Here is a 15488-nt window from a genome sequence, read left to right as displayed (position 1 = left end):
CTTTTTTTTCGAAAATTGTATGGAAATAGAAAATAAAAGTTTCAGAATTCTTAATTTGGATTCCAGGAATCATTGCAATGCTAGTCTAAGACTCCGATCCAGGAATTAGACATGGCTTCACAGCCAGCCAAGCTTTCAAAGAAAGCTTCGGTCCAAAACACTAGACATGGCCAATGGCCAGCCAAGCCTTAGCAGATCATTGCTCCAATAGCAAGATTGATAGAGATCAACAAGCTCTTGTGATGATTAGTTGAAACCTCGGTCCAATAAGATTAGACATGGCTTCTCAGCCAGCCAGACTTCAATAGATCATCATGAAACTCTAGAACTCATTCTTAAGAACTCTGAAGAAAAATACCTAATCTAAGCAACAAGATGAACCGTCAGTTGTCCATACACAAAACAATCCCCGGCAACGGCGCCAAAAACTTGGTGTGCGAAATTGTGATCACTACTTTTCACAACTCAAATAATCCCTAGTAATGGCCCCAAGAACTTGGTGCTCAATACCATGGCATAAACACAACTTTGCACAACTAACCAGCAAGTGCACTGGGTCGTCCAAGTAATAAACCTTACGCGAGTAAGGGTCGATCCCACAGAGATTGTTGGTATGAAGCAAGCTATGGTCACCTTGTAAATCTTAGTCAGGCAGACTCAAATGGGTATAGTGATATACGAATAAAGCATAAAGATAAAGATAGAGGTACTTATGTAATTCATTGGTAAGAACTTCAGATAAGCGTATGAAGATGCCTTCCCTTCCGTCTCTCTGCTTTCCTACTGTCTTCATCCAATCCTTCTTACTCCTTTCCATGGCAAGTTTATGCAAGGGTTTCACCGTTGTCAGTGGCTACCTCCCATCCTCTCAGTGAAAACGTTCCTATGCTCTGTCACAGCATAGGCTAATCATCTGTCGGTTCTCGGTCAGGCCGGAATAGAATCAAGTGATTCTTTTGCGTCTGTCACTAACGCCCCGCCTGCTAGGAGTTTGAAGCACGTCACAGTCATTCAATCATTGAATCCTACTCAGAATACCACAGACAAGGTTAGACCTTCCGGATTCTCTTGAATGCCGCCATCAGTTCTAGCCTATACCACAAAGACTCTGATCTCACGGAATGGCTGGCTCGTTTGTCAGGCGAGCACTCGGTTGTCAGGCGATCAACCATGCATCGTGTATCAAGAATCCAAGAGATATTCACCCAATCTAAGGTAGAACGGAGGTGGTTGTCAGTCACACGTTCATAGGTGAGAATGATGATGAGTGTCACGGATCATCACATTCATCAAGTTGAAGAACAAGTGATATCTTGGACAAAGAACAAGCGGAATTGAATAGAAGAACAATAGTAATTGCATTAATACTCGAGGTACAGCAGAGCTCCACACCTTAATCTATGGTGTGTAGAAACTCCACCGTTGAAAATACATAAGAACAAGGTCTAGGCATGGCCGAATGGCCAGCCTCCCCAAAGAGGGTTCAATCCTCAAAGCATGATCAAAAGATTTTTTAAATACAATAGTAAAAGGTCCTACTTATAGAAAACTAGTAGCCTAAGGTTTACAGAGATGAGTAAATGACATAAAAATCCACTTCCGGGCCCACTTGGTGTGTGCTTGGGCTGAGCAATGAAGCATTTTCGTGTAGAGACTCTTCCTGGAGTTAAACACCAGCTTTTATGCCAGTTTGGGCGTTTAACTCCCATTTTGGTGCCAGTTCCGGCGTTTAACGCTGGGATTTCTGAGGGTGACTTTGAACGCCGGTTTGGGCCATCAAATCTTGGGCAAAGTATGGACTATCATATATTGCTGGAAAGCCCAGGATGTCTACTTTCCAACGCCGTTGAGAGCGCGCCAATTGGGATTCTGTAGCTCCAGAAAATCCACTTCGAGTGCAGGGAGGTCAGAATCCAACAGCATCTGCAGTCCTTTTCAGTCTCTGGATCAGATTTTTGCTCAGGTCCCTCAATTTCAGCCAGAAAATACCTGAAATCACAGAAAAACACACAAACTCATAGTAAAGTCCAGAAAAGTGAATTTTAACTAAAAACTAATAAAAATATACTAAAAACTAACTGGATCATACTAAAAACATACTAAAAATAATGCCAAAAAGCGTACAAATTATCCGCTCATCAAGTTCCAAGTTTTCTCTGATCATAAGAGCTTGAAGTACCTCTTTGATCAGAAAGAGCTTAATATGAGGCAGAGAAGGTGGATGGAATTATTGAAGGACTACGACTTTGAGTTGCATTACCATCCGGGAAAGGCGAACGTAGTGGCGGATGCGTTAAGTCGGAAGTCGTTATATGCGGCTTGGATGATGCTTCAAGAGGAGAAGTTGCTCAAGGGATTCGAGAGTCTGAAAATTGGTGCTCAAGAAGTATCCGAAACTTTGTATTTGAGCCGATTAGAAATCTCAAGTGATTTTAAGTCCGAACTCCTAAAGGCTCATCAAAATGATGAAGCGTTATGGAAGGTGTTACCGGCTATTGAGCAAGGAAAACAATGGAGAGTGTCGGAAGAAAAAGATGGGTTATGGAGATTCAAGGGTAGGATCATTGTGCCGGATGTTGGCACTTTGAGGCAAGATATTTTAAAGGAGGCACACAAAAGCGGATTCTCCATTCACCCGGGAAGTACTAAGATGTACCATGATTTAAAGGCGATGTTTTGGTGGCCGGGTATGAAGAATGATGTGGCGGAATGTGTATCAAAATGCTTAACTTGTCAAAAGGTAAAGATTGAACATCAAAGACCTTCCGGGATGTTGCAACCTTTAGAGATTCCGCAATGGAAGTGGGAAAGTATTGCAATGGACTTTGTGTCAGGATTGCCAAGGACTAGGGCTGGTTTTGATGCTATTTGGGTGATTGTGGACCGACTGATGAAGTCAGCTCACTTTTTGCCCATTCGGATGACTTGCACCCTTGAGGAACTAGCACGGTTATACATAAAGGAGATTGTGAGACTTCATGGTGTACCTGCTACTATAATCTCTGATAGAGATCCTCGCTTCACTTCAAGGTTTTGGGGTGCATTTTAGAAAGCTTTTGGAACCCGATTAAGCTTGAGCACGGCTTACCATCCTCAAACAGATGGTCAATCTGAGAGGACGATCCAAACACTAGAGGATATGTTGAGAGCTTGTGTTTTGGACCCACCGGCGAGTTGGGATCGGTATATGCCATTGGTGGAGTTTGCATACAATAATAGTTATCATGCGAGCATCGGAATGGCTCCGTATGAGGCCTTGTATGGGAGGAAATGTCAATCTCCGCTATGTTGGTATGAAGATGGAGAGAAAAGCTTGTTGGGACCGGAAATGATAGTTGAGACTACTGAACGAGTCAAGAAAATCCGAGATAGGATGCTTACGGCGCAAAGTCGTCAAAAGAGTTACGCTGATCAGAGACGAAAGCCCTTAGAATTTGAGGAAGGAGACCATGTCTTCCTTAAGGTTACTCCGACCACGGGAGTAGGTAGGGCGATTAAAGCAAAGAAGTTGAATCCTCGATACATTGGTCCATTTCAAATCCTGGAGAGGATTGGACCGGTGGCGTATCGGATGGCTCTACCACCTCATCTTTCGAATCTGCACGACGTGTTTCACGTGTCGCAGCTTCGGAAGTACACTCCTGATGCTAGCCATGTGTTGGAACCTGAGTCGGTTCAGTTAAGGGAAGATTTGACGCTTCCAGTGGCTCCGGTCAGAATTGATGATACTAGTATCAAACGGTTGCGTGGAAAAGAGGTTTCATTAGTCAAAGTGGCATGGAGTCGAGGCGGTGTTGAGGAACACACTTGGGAACTCGAGTCGGAGATGCGAACGGATTATCCGCATTTATTCTCAGGTAATTGCATTTGAATTTTGTGGGCAAAATTCCCAATTAGGTGGGTAGAATGTAAAACCCGGTTAATTAACGGCTAATTAACCCATAAATGAGAATTTATTCTAGAAAGCCTAAAATATAATTTTTATGGCTAAATGTGATAGAGGAGATTGAGACGAGAATTTCAGTACCAATTTTATAGAATTCGGACCAAGATTGGACCGAACGGGCCAAACCGAGCCAACCGGACCCAAAGTGGGCCCTTGGCCCAACATAACTAAACCAAAACCCTAGTTTTCAGCACTCTCTCTCTCCTCACAACACTCATATTCACGCTGAAATTAGAGAGAAAGGGAGGAAGAACACTCTCTCAAGTTCTCTCCCTTGGTTGATCTTCAAACCACCATAACTTTTGATCTAGAGCTCCGATTGCTACTCCGTTTGCGGCCACGCGTTCACCACAGAGAGCTCTATAAAACCCATACAATCAATTTTGAGGTAAGCCACGTGTTGCTGTTCGAAATTCCAGCCCTTATTTTCGAGTTTCATGGGTGAAATGTTGAGATTTTGGGTTCTTTGATGTTATAGGACCCAACTCTCTTAAAGGAGAAGGTTAATCTTGTCTCCTTGGACCTTGGGTGTGGTAAGATTCTCAACCCTAGTGTAATTTGTTGTTCTATGATGTTTGGGTATTGAGATGTTGTGTATGGGTATGATGATTGTGGCTTAGGTTGTGTATATGTGAATATTGGAGCTTGATTGGTGATATTGAAAAGCTTAAAAAGGGATTTGGTGGTGAAAAATCTATTCTTGGAGGTGTTGAGGCCTTGAGAGCTTGTGGATAAGTGGTTTGGAAGTGCTCCGGTTGAGCTTGGGAAGTCGGCTAAGGTATGGTTTCGGTTTCCCGTATCTAATATGTAATGTGGTTGGAAATACTTAGGCTAGAGGCCCTAAGATAGGCATTGAATTGTTGATATTGTTGAATTGTTGATATATATGATGTGGTCATATATGTGATGATGATTAATGATGCCTTGATAGTATGATGTATGAGAAATATGCATGTTGCAATATATGCTTGATGATTGGTTATGGTTGAATTGTGGGTTGAACCATGTTGATGGTGAGTATGATATTGATTGTGTACAAATGATGATTTATTGGAATTGGTGTTGTTGAGAATTGGCATGAGGAAGAGTATATGATATGTCAATATGTTTGAGTTTGAGCCACTCGGGTGAAGTGGGTTAAAATGATGGGATAGTGATTTTGATAAATTGTGGTAAAGTGTCAATGTGTGAATTGAGGAAGCTTGATGTTGAAATTGATATATTTTGATTGATTTCAAAGAAAAGGGATGAAAATGGCATGTTTTGATTGATTTTTGAAAGGAGTTGGAAATGGCTTGTTTGCAAATGGCACTTTGTGGTTTTTATGAAAAACATGGTTTTTGGGCATACTTTGGTGGGATATAACTTGGACTACGGATCTCTGTTTTGTGCCAAATCTATTTAGAAATGAAATTGGATCCGGGATGTCCATGCCGTTCGAAGAATGGGTGAAAAACGATTTAAAATGAGAAAGTTATGTCCGTTGGAAGATTGGGGTTTAAATTGGTCAATTCTGCAGCTTTTAACTTAGAAAAACTTTAGCAGAATGACCCCTTGCGCGTGGGCGCACTTGGCACGTGCGCGCCGTTCTTCCCGAAAATGCCATCCACGCGTGTGCGTGATGTGCGCGGGCGCGCCGATTGTGCTGCACCCAATGCCCAGCCATTTTCCAGAGAGTTATGCCAGAACTGTGCTAGTGTTGTGCCTGGGGCACGAGAACACCCACGCGTACGCGTGGTTGACGCGTACGCGTCGATTGGCAAATTTTTAATCCACGCGTTAGCGTGCATGACGCTTGCGTGTCGATGAGTTTTTGAGGCCATCCGCGCGTGCGCGTGGAGTGCGCGTACGCGTGGACCTGTTTTCATCCCAAAGTTGATTTTTGAGTTTTAAAAGCCAAATTTCATACTTCTAAGCCTCCGATCTCACCACTTATATCTTAAATCATTATGGTATGTCTAGCTATGAGAAGAAAGGCTAGTGAATGTGGTAACTTGCGAGCGAAGCAAGGGAAAAATGAATGATCATTGAGGATCAAGCATGATTATGTGAGATGCGGAGGATGGTGGTGGAAGTGCTTGTTATGCCATAGGCCGAAAGGCCGTATTTGTTCATGAGATGGCTGGTTATGGATTTAACCGTGATGCCAATGGGCTGGTTATGGATTTAACCGTGAGCCGGAAGGCTAGATTATTGCCGTGTTACGGCGGAGCCATGATTCTGGCCATGTACAAATGCATATATGCTGTTGAATGAATTGTGAATGTTGCACTTCCACTGTTGGAGATGAGAGTTTCCCTGGGAGGAAGCAGTGGCTAGCCACCACGTGCTCCAGGTTGAGACTCGAAGCTCTTTTGACCCTATGTCATAAGTGTGGCCGGGCACTGTGAAAGACCCGGATGAGCTCGCCCCCGTAAATATTCACCAGTGAGGGTGATGGATATAGATCATGATTATGATTAAGTTTATAACGAGTATAACTCGAGTTAGGGATGCGTGACAGAGGGACAGTCCAATGGTTAGCTACCAGGACTTGTCGGGTTGGCTCTATAACCGACAGATGATATCATCAGCCACTAGGGACAGGCATTCATCATATGCATACTATATGAATTGTTTGAGATTGCCTATTTGACTGCATATTACTTGCTAATTGTCTAAATGCCCTACTTGTCCCTAATTGTATATTTCTTGTTTGATATAACTGTGTTTGCTACATTATACTCCTGCTGGTGGTTGGGAGGTGAGAAGGAATTGGAAAGGGAAGTATTAGTTAGACTGAAGAATCTTTAGTCAGATACCCTTATATGGTTTAGCTTGTTTATAAGCTTTAATATTATCTGGAGGAAGTTTTAGGATTGCCTTCGGCTTTCCTCTATTATTATGTATTATATATGTGGAAGCTGTTACCATGCTGGGGACCTCTGGTTCTCACCCATGCGGATTTTGTGGTTTTCAGATGCAGGACGTGAGGTGTCCCGCTGAGGCATGCTGGAGACTTCTAGTTTTGCGAAGATCCCTTGTTCTCGGGGCTATGTTTTGGTTTATATGTTTTGCTTAGATACTTTTATCTCCATTAAATAATACAAACTGTGATGACTCCTCTTATGGGAGATTTTGGAGAATAGGTTTTATGTATTTGTGTCCCTTTGGGTTTCCTTTGGGGTTTTCTTTATTTTATCATATGTATATATTGCTATGCTCAGACCGGTTATCTTCGCAGCCGGATCTTGAGTCTTGATATTCCTGTTTTTGACACTCCTTTGTATATATATATAATCTCGCGTTGGTTATCCTTGTTCGTTACTTTATCGATCGGAGTGTTACGTTTTCGAGTTGCAATTTTTGTTTACCCTTTTTCTCTACAAAGGCTCCTAGTTATAATCAATCATTCATACTACTATACGTACTAAATTTTTATTTAGAGGTCGTAATACCTTGCCATCTCTGAATTATGACTTAAGCATAAGACTCTGTATGGTAGGGTGTTACAATCACTACCCCCTCTGTCGCCAACATTGCGAGATTTGATGGATGAATTGCGAAGCATGAGAGTATATATGGAGGAGCAATTTGCTGATATGAGGCAGCGTCATGACAGGCAAACTGAAGCTATCAATCGTCAAGGAGAAGCAATTGATCTTTTATACACTAATTTAGGCATCACAAACCCAAGGGGCATCATCCCAAGGCTTGGACCATGAAGAAATTGTTATCTAGAACTCCACATGATTCTATGATCCCCATTAATTCTTGGATGAGAGTTAATGTTATTAAGTTACAAAAAAATCTAGGACAAAATCTAGGTGTTATTTTCACTGTATTATGAAATGTGTCATTTCACTTTTGAGAGTCCTAGGTATTATTGTTCATTGGGTATTTTGATAATTTTAAATGATTTCATCCCTGTAAATCTAGGAACTTATTCACATGTAGAGTTCTTGAATATTCAGTGGGACTTTTGTATGCAGCTAAATCTTTTTTAAGTTTATCTATATCCTTAAGATGCAATCAGTTCTTGAAACCAATCGATTGAAAAATGCTTGCAATCAGGTGTTTATATGGATTCAATCGATTGTTTTAGTAGTGAAATCGATTGATGTACCCTCAATTGCTGATTCAATCGATTTTTTTCTTACTCCAATCGATTGAAGTACACTTAATTACTATTCCAATCGATTGTTTTGTTATTGCAATCGATTGGAGTACACTTAATTACTATTTTCAATCGATTGGTTTTTAATGCAATCGATTGAATTATCCTTAATTATTAATTCAATCGATTGTATTGTTATTGTAATCGATTGAAGTACACTTAATTACTGTTCCAATCGATTGTTTTCTAAGTGCAATCGATTGAAGTATCCACAATTATTATTTCAATCGATTGGTGGGGGCTTGATTAGGTATGGTGCCTATCAACCAGTTTTAATATTATTTTTATTTAATTATTAATCTGATGCGTCTAATAAAAATTATTATTATTACTTGAGTATTTATCTACTTAAAAATAATTATAGATAAGATATAATCATATGAAATAATCAAATTTACTTTGTTAAATTGTAAATAAAAATCAAGATAAAATTTGTTTTGTATTTGATTTTAACCAAAAGATAAGATATCTTAAACAGGTTTAAGATTGTTCACTTAATTTAAAAATTAAAAAAAAAATAGAATTAAAATTTGGTTATCTTTTTTGGGTGTATATATATGTGCTCAATTCGATTAATTTTTTATACGTTGATAGTTTTTTTTAAGTATTTGCCTTTCAACCAAATTTACTCATACAATATTCTTCAGTTGATAATAATCATGGATATTCCTCCTAACGAAGATTTAGTCCTCAATGATGCATGTAATATACAAAATATGTCACTGGCTACAAACTATGCATGTAATATACAGAATATGTCACTGACTACAGACTATGACATTATCACAGTTGATTTTGGTGATTAAATTGGAACTACAATTCCTAGTGCTAAAGTAAGACGTAATCAGTTTTAAAATTTTAGTAGAATGTATTATGAGTAATTTAATCTTTTATGTTTTCATATTTCAGGATAACATAATTATCAATGACGATGTTATTCAAAGCAAGGATCTAAATAAAAGTGAAGAATTATCTAGTAAAGTGGAAGAGGTCCTCCATAGCATCGAGGTAATTTAATTTGACAACCAGTAATGCAATTTATATTATGTCATACAATCTATATAGTATAAACATTTTTATCACTCTTTTTTTATTTTTACATTTATATGACATTATTTTACCTAAAATGTTTGCAGTCAATGAGAGTTGTAAACATGGCTCGGGACGAAAAGATTGATAAAATCCTTGAATCTGTTAGCTACATTGAGACAATGATATCACAACTCAGTTTGAACAATAATTTCGAGACTCCGACCAAGCTTTCTGTACAAAAGACACGTCCATTCTCAAATAAATTGAAGGTTAAGAGTTCGGATATTGATATTCATACTGCTATATCAGACGATGAAGATGATCTTATTGAACTGAACAAAGGGTCTTTCATTCACGATGATGCCTTCAAAATCGAGATCAATATGGACAACCCAGTATCCCCAACTATAAGAGCCGCAACAAAAAAGAAAAATATATCAAAGGTATATGCATTTGTAGTAATGGACAACAACTCATATTTTTTACTAGTATATTCTTAACATGATAATAAGAATTGACTGAATCTGTTTTTTTCCTAGGGTAAGACCTCTATGGGGACATAGAAAAAATTACCCTTTGCTTCCCCAGGCGGAATTAGAAAGCCAAAAATTGAGTCCAAATCATCCAATAAATCCAAGGCGTCTTATGCACTGAGCCAACCCATAAATGACTATAAAAGACCTGTCTATTTTTTTCCATTACGGACGTAATTACCACTTAGACACTAATCTTTAATTAGCTAGTCTCTTATGAGTACTGCTAATTAACCATTTAGTTGTGTATTGCTAATACTTTTGTGTCAAACTTCGTAGTTAATGCATTGTAAATTTATACCAACTCCAACCATGCGTCTTTTGGAAGATCAGATAAAGGCCTGTGCATATGCATTTTCAGCCTCGCTAAATCAATCGTAAGTTAAGTTGATATTATCACTGTTGTCGATGAATGAGGATCAATCTAATGTGTTTTGGTTTTTTATTGATACATTGAAGAACTTGTGGTTACAGATACAATCAGAGCAACTAGATCAGACTTTGAACATTTCATACCTGACAGACCCATTACGGATAAGGTACCCAAATAATCTATTAATTAATTTACTTTTGATTTTTACACAATCTAGTAATATATTTGGATTATGGTTCAGGTTCTTGAATTAGCGGCATTGAGATGCACTGATGAACAATCTGATGTAAGTTTGAAGACAACATGGTAACTTCCACCCAGATTTGTGGTATGTTATATAATCCCTAACAAGATAATTTTACTGATTATAAGTTTTAAATGTAATACTGATATAGAACCATGCTTTATCATGTACTAACAGTTATATTGGTTTGCATTAATGAATTAGGTGGATGTCTTCAGCAAGATAAATTTAAGGAAGAAGATGGAACACTATATTTATAAATTTATGCAACCTACTGCTGATTTAAAATTTGTAAGATTTTTTTTTGATATTCTTTGTTGAATATAGTTTTTCATCATTAACATTCATAACTCACGGGAAAATTTTATGGTATAGATATATGTTCCTGATCAAGAGAGTGACCATTGGTATCTAATGATAATTTCAGTTGACGATCACACAATCTATCACTTGGACATCCATTTTAATGATGACAGAATTCACTATCGTGAACGTGTTATCAATACACTAGTAAGGCCAAGAAAAATCTTTATAAGCTTATTTGCTGATATTTTGTTTTTATTATTTATCTAGTTAAATGAAATCAGGCAAACATACTGGAGCAATTCATCAAGTCGAAATTGTATAAGGATGATGGCATTGAAGAGTATAATAAACAATTTCAGGACTACAAAATTAAAAGGTCAGAAGATATACCTCAATGCAGTTCAAGCTGGAACTCTGCAACTTAGGTAATGAAGTGGATGGATATGACTTTTGAGTTTAAACTAAATGGTAACAATAAGGTGAGCATTTATAAAACAACTCTCTAATATTTAGTCTCTATTTTTTTGTACTAATTTATAATAAATAAATTGTAGGTTGAGGATCATGATATTCGCATGATAAACGCTGTGCATTTACTTTGGAGTCGAAACAACCAGAAGAAGTCACAATTTATAGCGCCGGCCAATGAGTTTTGGAATATGCACACAAAATAGAACAAGATGTAAAGATAATAGCAGTAATCTAGATATATGACTATACTTTGGTTTTATGTTTGAAGGATGTACTTCTTTAGTTATTTTTCCATGACTTCTTAAATAGATATTCATTGCTTGTGACTTTTACAATTTTTCTTTACATCTATGCATATAGAGATATTTTAGTTTCAAAAACTCATATTTTTATGACGAAGTAATGTCATTCTCATTTATTATTTCAGCAACAATTCCATACAAATTTTATGTCTTGTGAATTATATTTTATTTTATATAATTAATTTATGTAAAAACATTCCATGGCCTTTTATTTTTTTGCATTCTATTTTGTTCTTTTCATTTGTTCAACATTAGACTGATCTATTGAATGTCGACTAAAAAAACCCACCATGCAAGATATATCAAAGCATTTTAATAATCGGAGGAAGCAGATGGTACAATAATACTTAGAAAAATCAAGCAAAAATAAAAGCAAAAGACTAAATCAGAAATAGAACCAAACTGAATAAAAAATAGAACAAAACTGAATCAGAAATAGTGAAATACAACCAAGCTAATTCCCCTTTCCTGCATTAACATTGAATGAACAAAAGGTTCAGAGCCAACCCTAAACCAAAATTACCCTAAATTAACAACAGAATAAAAGTTCAGAATTATAAAACAACCTCAAAATCAACAACTCAACCATATAATCGAGAACAAGCTAATTAAATGTTCAATACAAATTAACTTCAATAAGCAGACTAAACCAGAATTAAAAAAAATCCGAATTTCAGAATAAAAAAAAAATAAAAAAACAAACCTGAGGCTTAGACTTAAAGTCCATTATAGAGGACGATAGAGATCCATGATGGTGAGACGATGGCGGCCACGAACCAAAAACCCAGAGATGTATGGACAACACTGCTTCAACGGACGGGCGACTACTGACGGCCGATGGGCAACGAACGGCGGCGGCTTCGACTGCGTTTGGTGCGTCCGTGCATGCTGCTGCGCTTCATCGAGGATGAGGAAGAGAGAGAAGCCCTACAAATTTACGAGGAAGGCAGAGGGAGGGGAAAGAGATGTGCCACCGCGATGGTACTATCCGGCAGTGTCGTTGGTGGCGAAGAAGGAGGAGGTTCAACGCTGAGATTCGGCGCTTGAGAGAGGGCTTGAGGGAGTTCGGATTCCTGGAGTAGCGAATTTAGGTCACATGGAATGTAACTGTGGATTGTGGAAGGGGATGCTTTTATATTAGGGTTTTTTAATAACATCAGTTCGGTTCGGTTCGGTTAGGGCTTTATCTATCAGAACCAAAAACCCTAACCGAACCACAAAAAACTGCAAAAATCATTTTTGCATAATTTTTCTATTTTCGATTTTTTTCAGTTATCAGTTTTTTGGGTTTGGTTAGTCGGTTTTGTTCGGATTGGATCAGTTTTGAACACCCTTAATGAGAGTGGACTGTAGAGGCTCGAGATGAGAGGTGTGAGTGGGTTTGTCTGAGACTAGGGTTCATTCCCCTTTCTTCAGCATCCAAAACGCGGCATAAAGCTATCCAATTTCGAAAACCGGCTGGTTCGAATCGGTTTTCATAACATTATTTTTTTTCTCCAGCCCATTAAACGACGTTGTTGGTGCGGCAGTTTAAACCAAAAAACTACTAAAAAACCGTCCGATTTTTTACCGGTTTATCAGTTAACCACCGGTTTGACCAATTTTTATACCCTATTTTTTGCTAACCGATATTTATTTGAGAATTATTTCATCTAAAAAGCATAAATACGACTATTGGAAGAATATAAAAAATTTCATTAATATAGTGAAAATACATAAATAAATACAAATATGAAACTGATTCTCTATGCAAAAATATTTAGTTTATAGAGTTGTTAATCATCACTATCTATATCAGCCATCGGTTTGGTATACATGTTGCCATCATCCGAACCATTAGCTTCATCTTCTATAACGTTGTTGTCAATGTCCTTTTGCCAAGGACATGTTGTCTTCTTATGTCCTTCCATTTGACAAACACTACAACGTTGCCTCTTCTTCCTAGATGGTTGTCCTGAGCCTACACCACTTTGATGCACATACGGATTGCTACTTTTAGCTACACCTGACTGAGGTTGATTAGTGCCTTCGTCTGCAGCCTTGTAAGATGAGTACAATCCCATAATTATGTCACGTGTCTCTTCATATCTCTCTGGTACTTTAGCAGCAACAGCAGCCAATTGCTTTGAAAATTCCATCAAGGCATTTTGACGACTAATAACAACAGCATCCCTGGTGAACCCACTTGGATCATTGAGTGCTGATTTAACCTTTTTTATCCATCTATCCAATATCAATGATCGGGAAATCTCACAAATATCTCTGTCAACCAGAACTTTCACAATATGTTCACAGGGAATTCCAAATGACTCCATTCTTAAATAGGTACGCATGAAGATCATTTCTTCTTGACGAAAATCAATGGTCCACATAAAATCGGGCCTCCCATGCTTACACACAATGTACTTTATGCAATCATCATTATTCTCTATGTTTAGCACCCGCATTGATCCAGCTCTAGAGAGAAATGGCCGAAACAGAAGAAATATCTCATGAGTGTATAACTCAGCAGTATATCTCTCTAGCAGCTCTATACAAGTCTCTATGACGGGCACCCCACGTGTAGATTCATAATCAACATTAAATTCTTTAAAGCGCAAGTGTGCAACACACCTTTGAAAATGCTCTACAAAACTTGTCAAATCATACCGCGACCCCACATACCTTGCCACAACTGAGTGTAAACCTTCACATCTTGAGGTAGTTCTAAATCCAGCAAAGAATTTTCCCCTTATATATGCAGTAGCCCACATATGCTTCTCTTCATACATGTTGATCACCACAGCTTATCCTCAAGGCCAAATTCTTCAATAAGCTGAACCCACTTACGCTTAAAGACAAGAATATCATAGTCTCCCAACATGATTTTTTTTATTTAGATGTAAACGATGGATTTCCGACATTGCTAGTTGCATTTCAAATAAGGTGCCAAGCGCATAATCTATGTCTGACTTCGGGAAATACATCTCTTACTGCATTCCTAATCGCCATGGCCCCATCAGTTATTATTGAGGTCGGGTTCTTGCCCTTCATTGCAAACATGAGCTGACACAGGAGCCAAATATATGTATCAGTAGTTTCGTCCACAATTAATGCAGCAGCAAAAATAATTGTTTGGTTGTGGTGGTTATCCCCGCTGAATATGACTAATGGACAACTATACTTGTTCTTCTTGTACGTACCATCAAAAGCAATAACATCCCCGAAGAGTCGTTAGTCTAGTTGGCTAATCCCATCAGACCAAAACAAGTTACGTAACAAACCTCTTGAATCATGACATGCCTTGAAATATAATTGTGGATCCTTCAATTGCAATCCTCCAACTTCTTCAACACTCGTGCTGCATCACCAGGAATTTGATGCCTTTGCCGAGCAATCTCATTGTATATATCTCTGGGACCATAGCCAACAAATTCATACCTGCCTGCTTGACTAGTTAGAAGACCAAATATCTGTGAAGTGTTAATCTCAAACTTTAGCATGTTCATCATTTGCATAATATCTGCCTCTGACATTTTTCTGTGGGCAGGCAACATAGCACTGAATTGTGTATCCAATAGATCATAGTTGTGTTCGTCAGAGAAATAAAAGATATGCCACCTTCCAATTTCTGGTGCAAATTTAACATCCACTCGGGCTTCACACACAATTCTTGTTTCCAATCGAGGCTCCTTCTTCCTTTTTTCCATCGTGTAATATTTTTCCTCCCTGAATCCTTGCCTATGACATACAAACTTTTGTTTGTAAATTTCGCCAATACTATTTTTGAAAGTCTTGCTCTTCCTTGCACTAAAGCCCTTCGACTTTGAGTACTTCAAATAAAAATCAAATGCAAGGCGCAAAGTAGAAAAGTGATATTTGCCAATTTCCTCCACAAAATTTTCACTAAAGTTCAAAGTTGTAATGTCTTGCACGGAGTCAACTGCATAAGCAGCTTTAAGGATATCTTCTGACTTATCAGATTCAGAAAAATACGCTCCCTCAGTAACTTCATCTCCAAAATCTTGTTCGAATTTATTCTGTTCATCCATCATATCTTGGTCACAAACTTGCTCTTCTTGTTGGTTAATGGCATCCTCCTCCTGGTATTGCTCATTCATCTCAGTGTCTGTAAATATACCTGAC

At 38.2% G+C, this 15488-nt stretch overlaps 1 protein-coding gene across 1 annotated transcript; it reads right to left on the bottom strand.

Moving 5' to 3' along the window:
- Positions 1–13138: 13138 nt before the first annotated feature.
- On the bottom strand, positions 13139–14134 carry LOC130978441 (protein FAR1-RELATED SEQUENCE 5-like). Its single transcript, XM_057902252.1, has one exon. The coding sequence runs from the start codon at positions 14132–14134 to the stop codon at positions 13139–13141; it is 996 nt and encodes a 331-aa protein (XP_057758235.1).
- Between the last annotated feature and the right edge of the window lie 1354 nt (positions 14135–15488).

The sequence above is a fragment of the Arachis stenosperma genome, chromosome 1 (assembly GCF_014773155.1).
Source record: "Arachis stenosperma cultivar V10309 chromosome 1, arast.V10309.gnm1.PFL2, whole genome shotgun sequence".
Lineage (NCBI taxonomy): Eukaryota > Viridiplantae > Streptophyta > Magnoliopsida > Fabales > Fabaceae > Arachis > Arachis stenosperma.
The sequence above is the reverse complement of the archived record's forward strand: the minus strand, read 5'-3'. Positions and strand labels throughout refer to the sequence as shown.

Excerpts from the sequence above, each read along its gene's own strand:
- LOC130978441 (XM_057902252.1), bottom strand. The coding sequence starts at position 14,134 with ATGTATGAAGAGAAGCATATGTGGGCTACTGCATATATAAGGGGAAAA.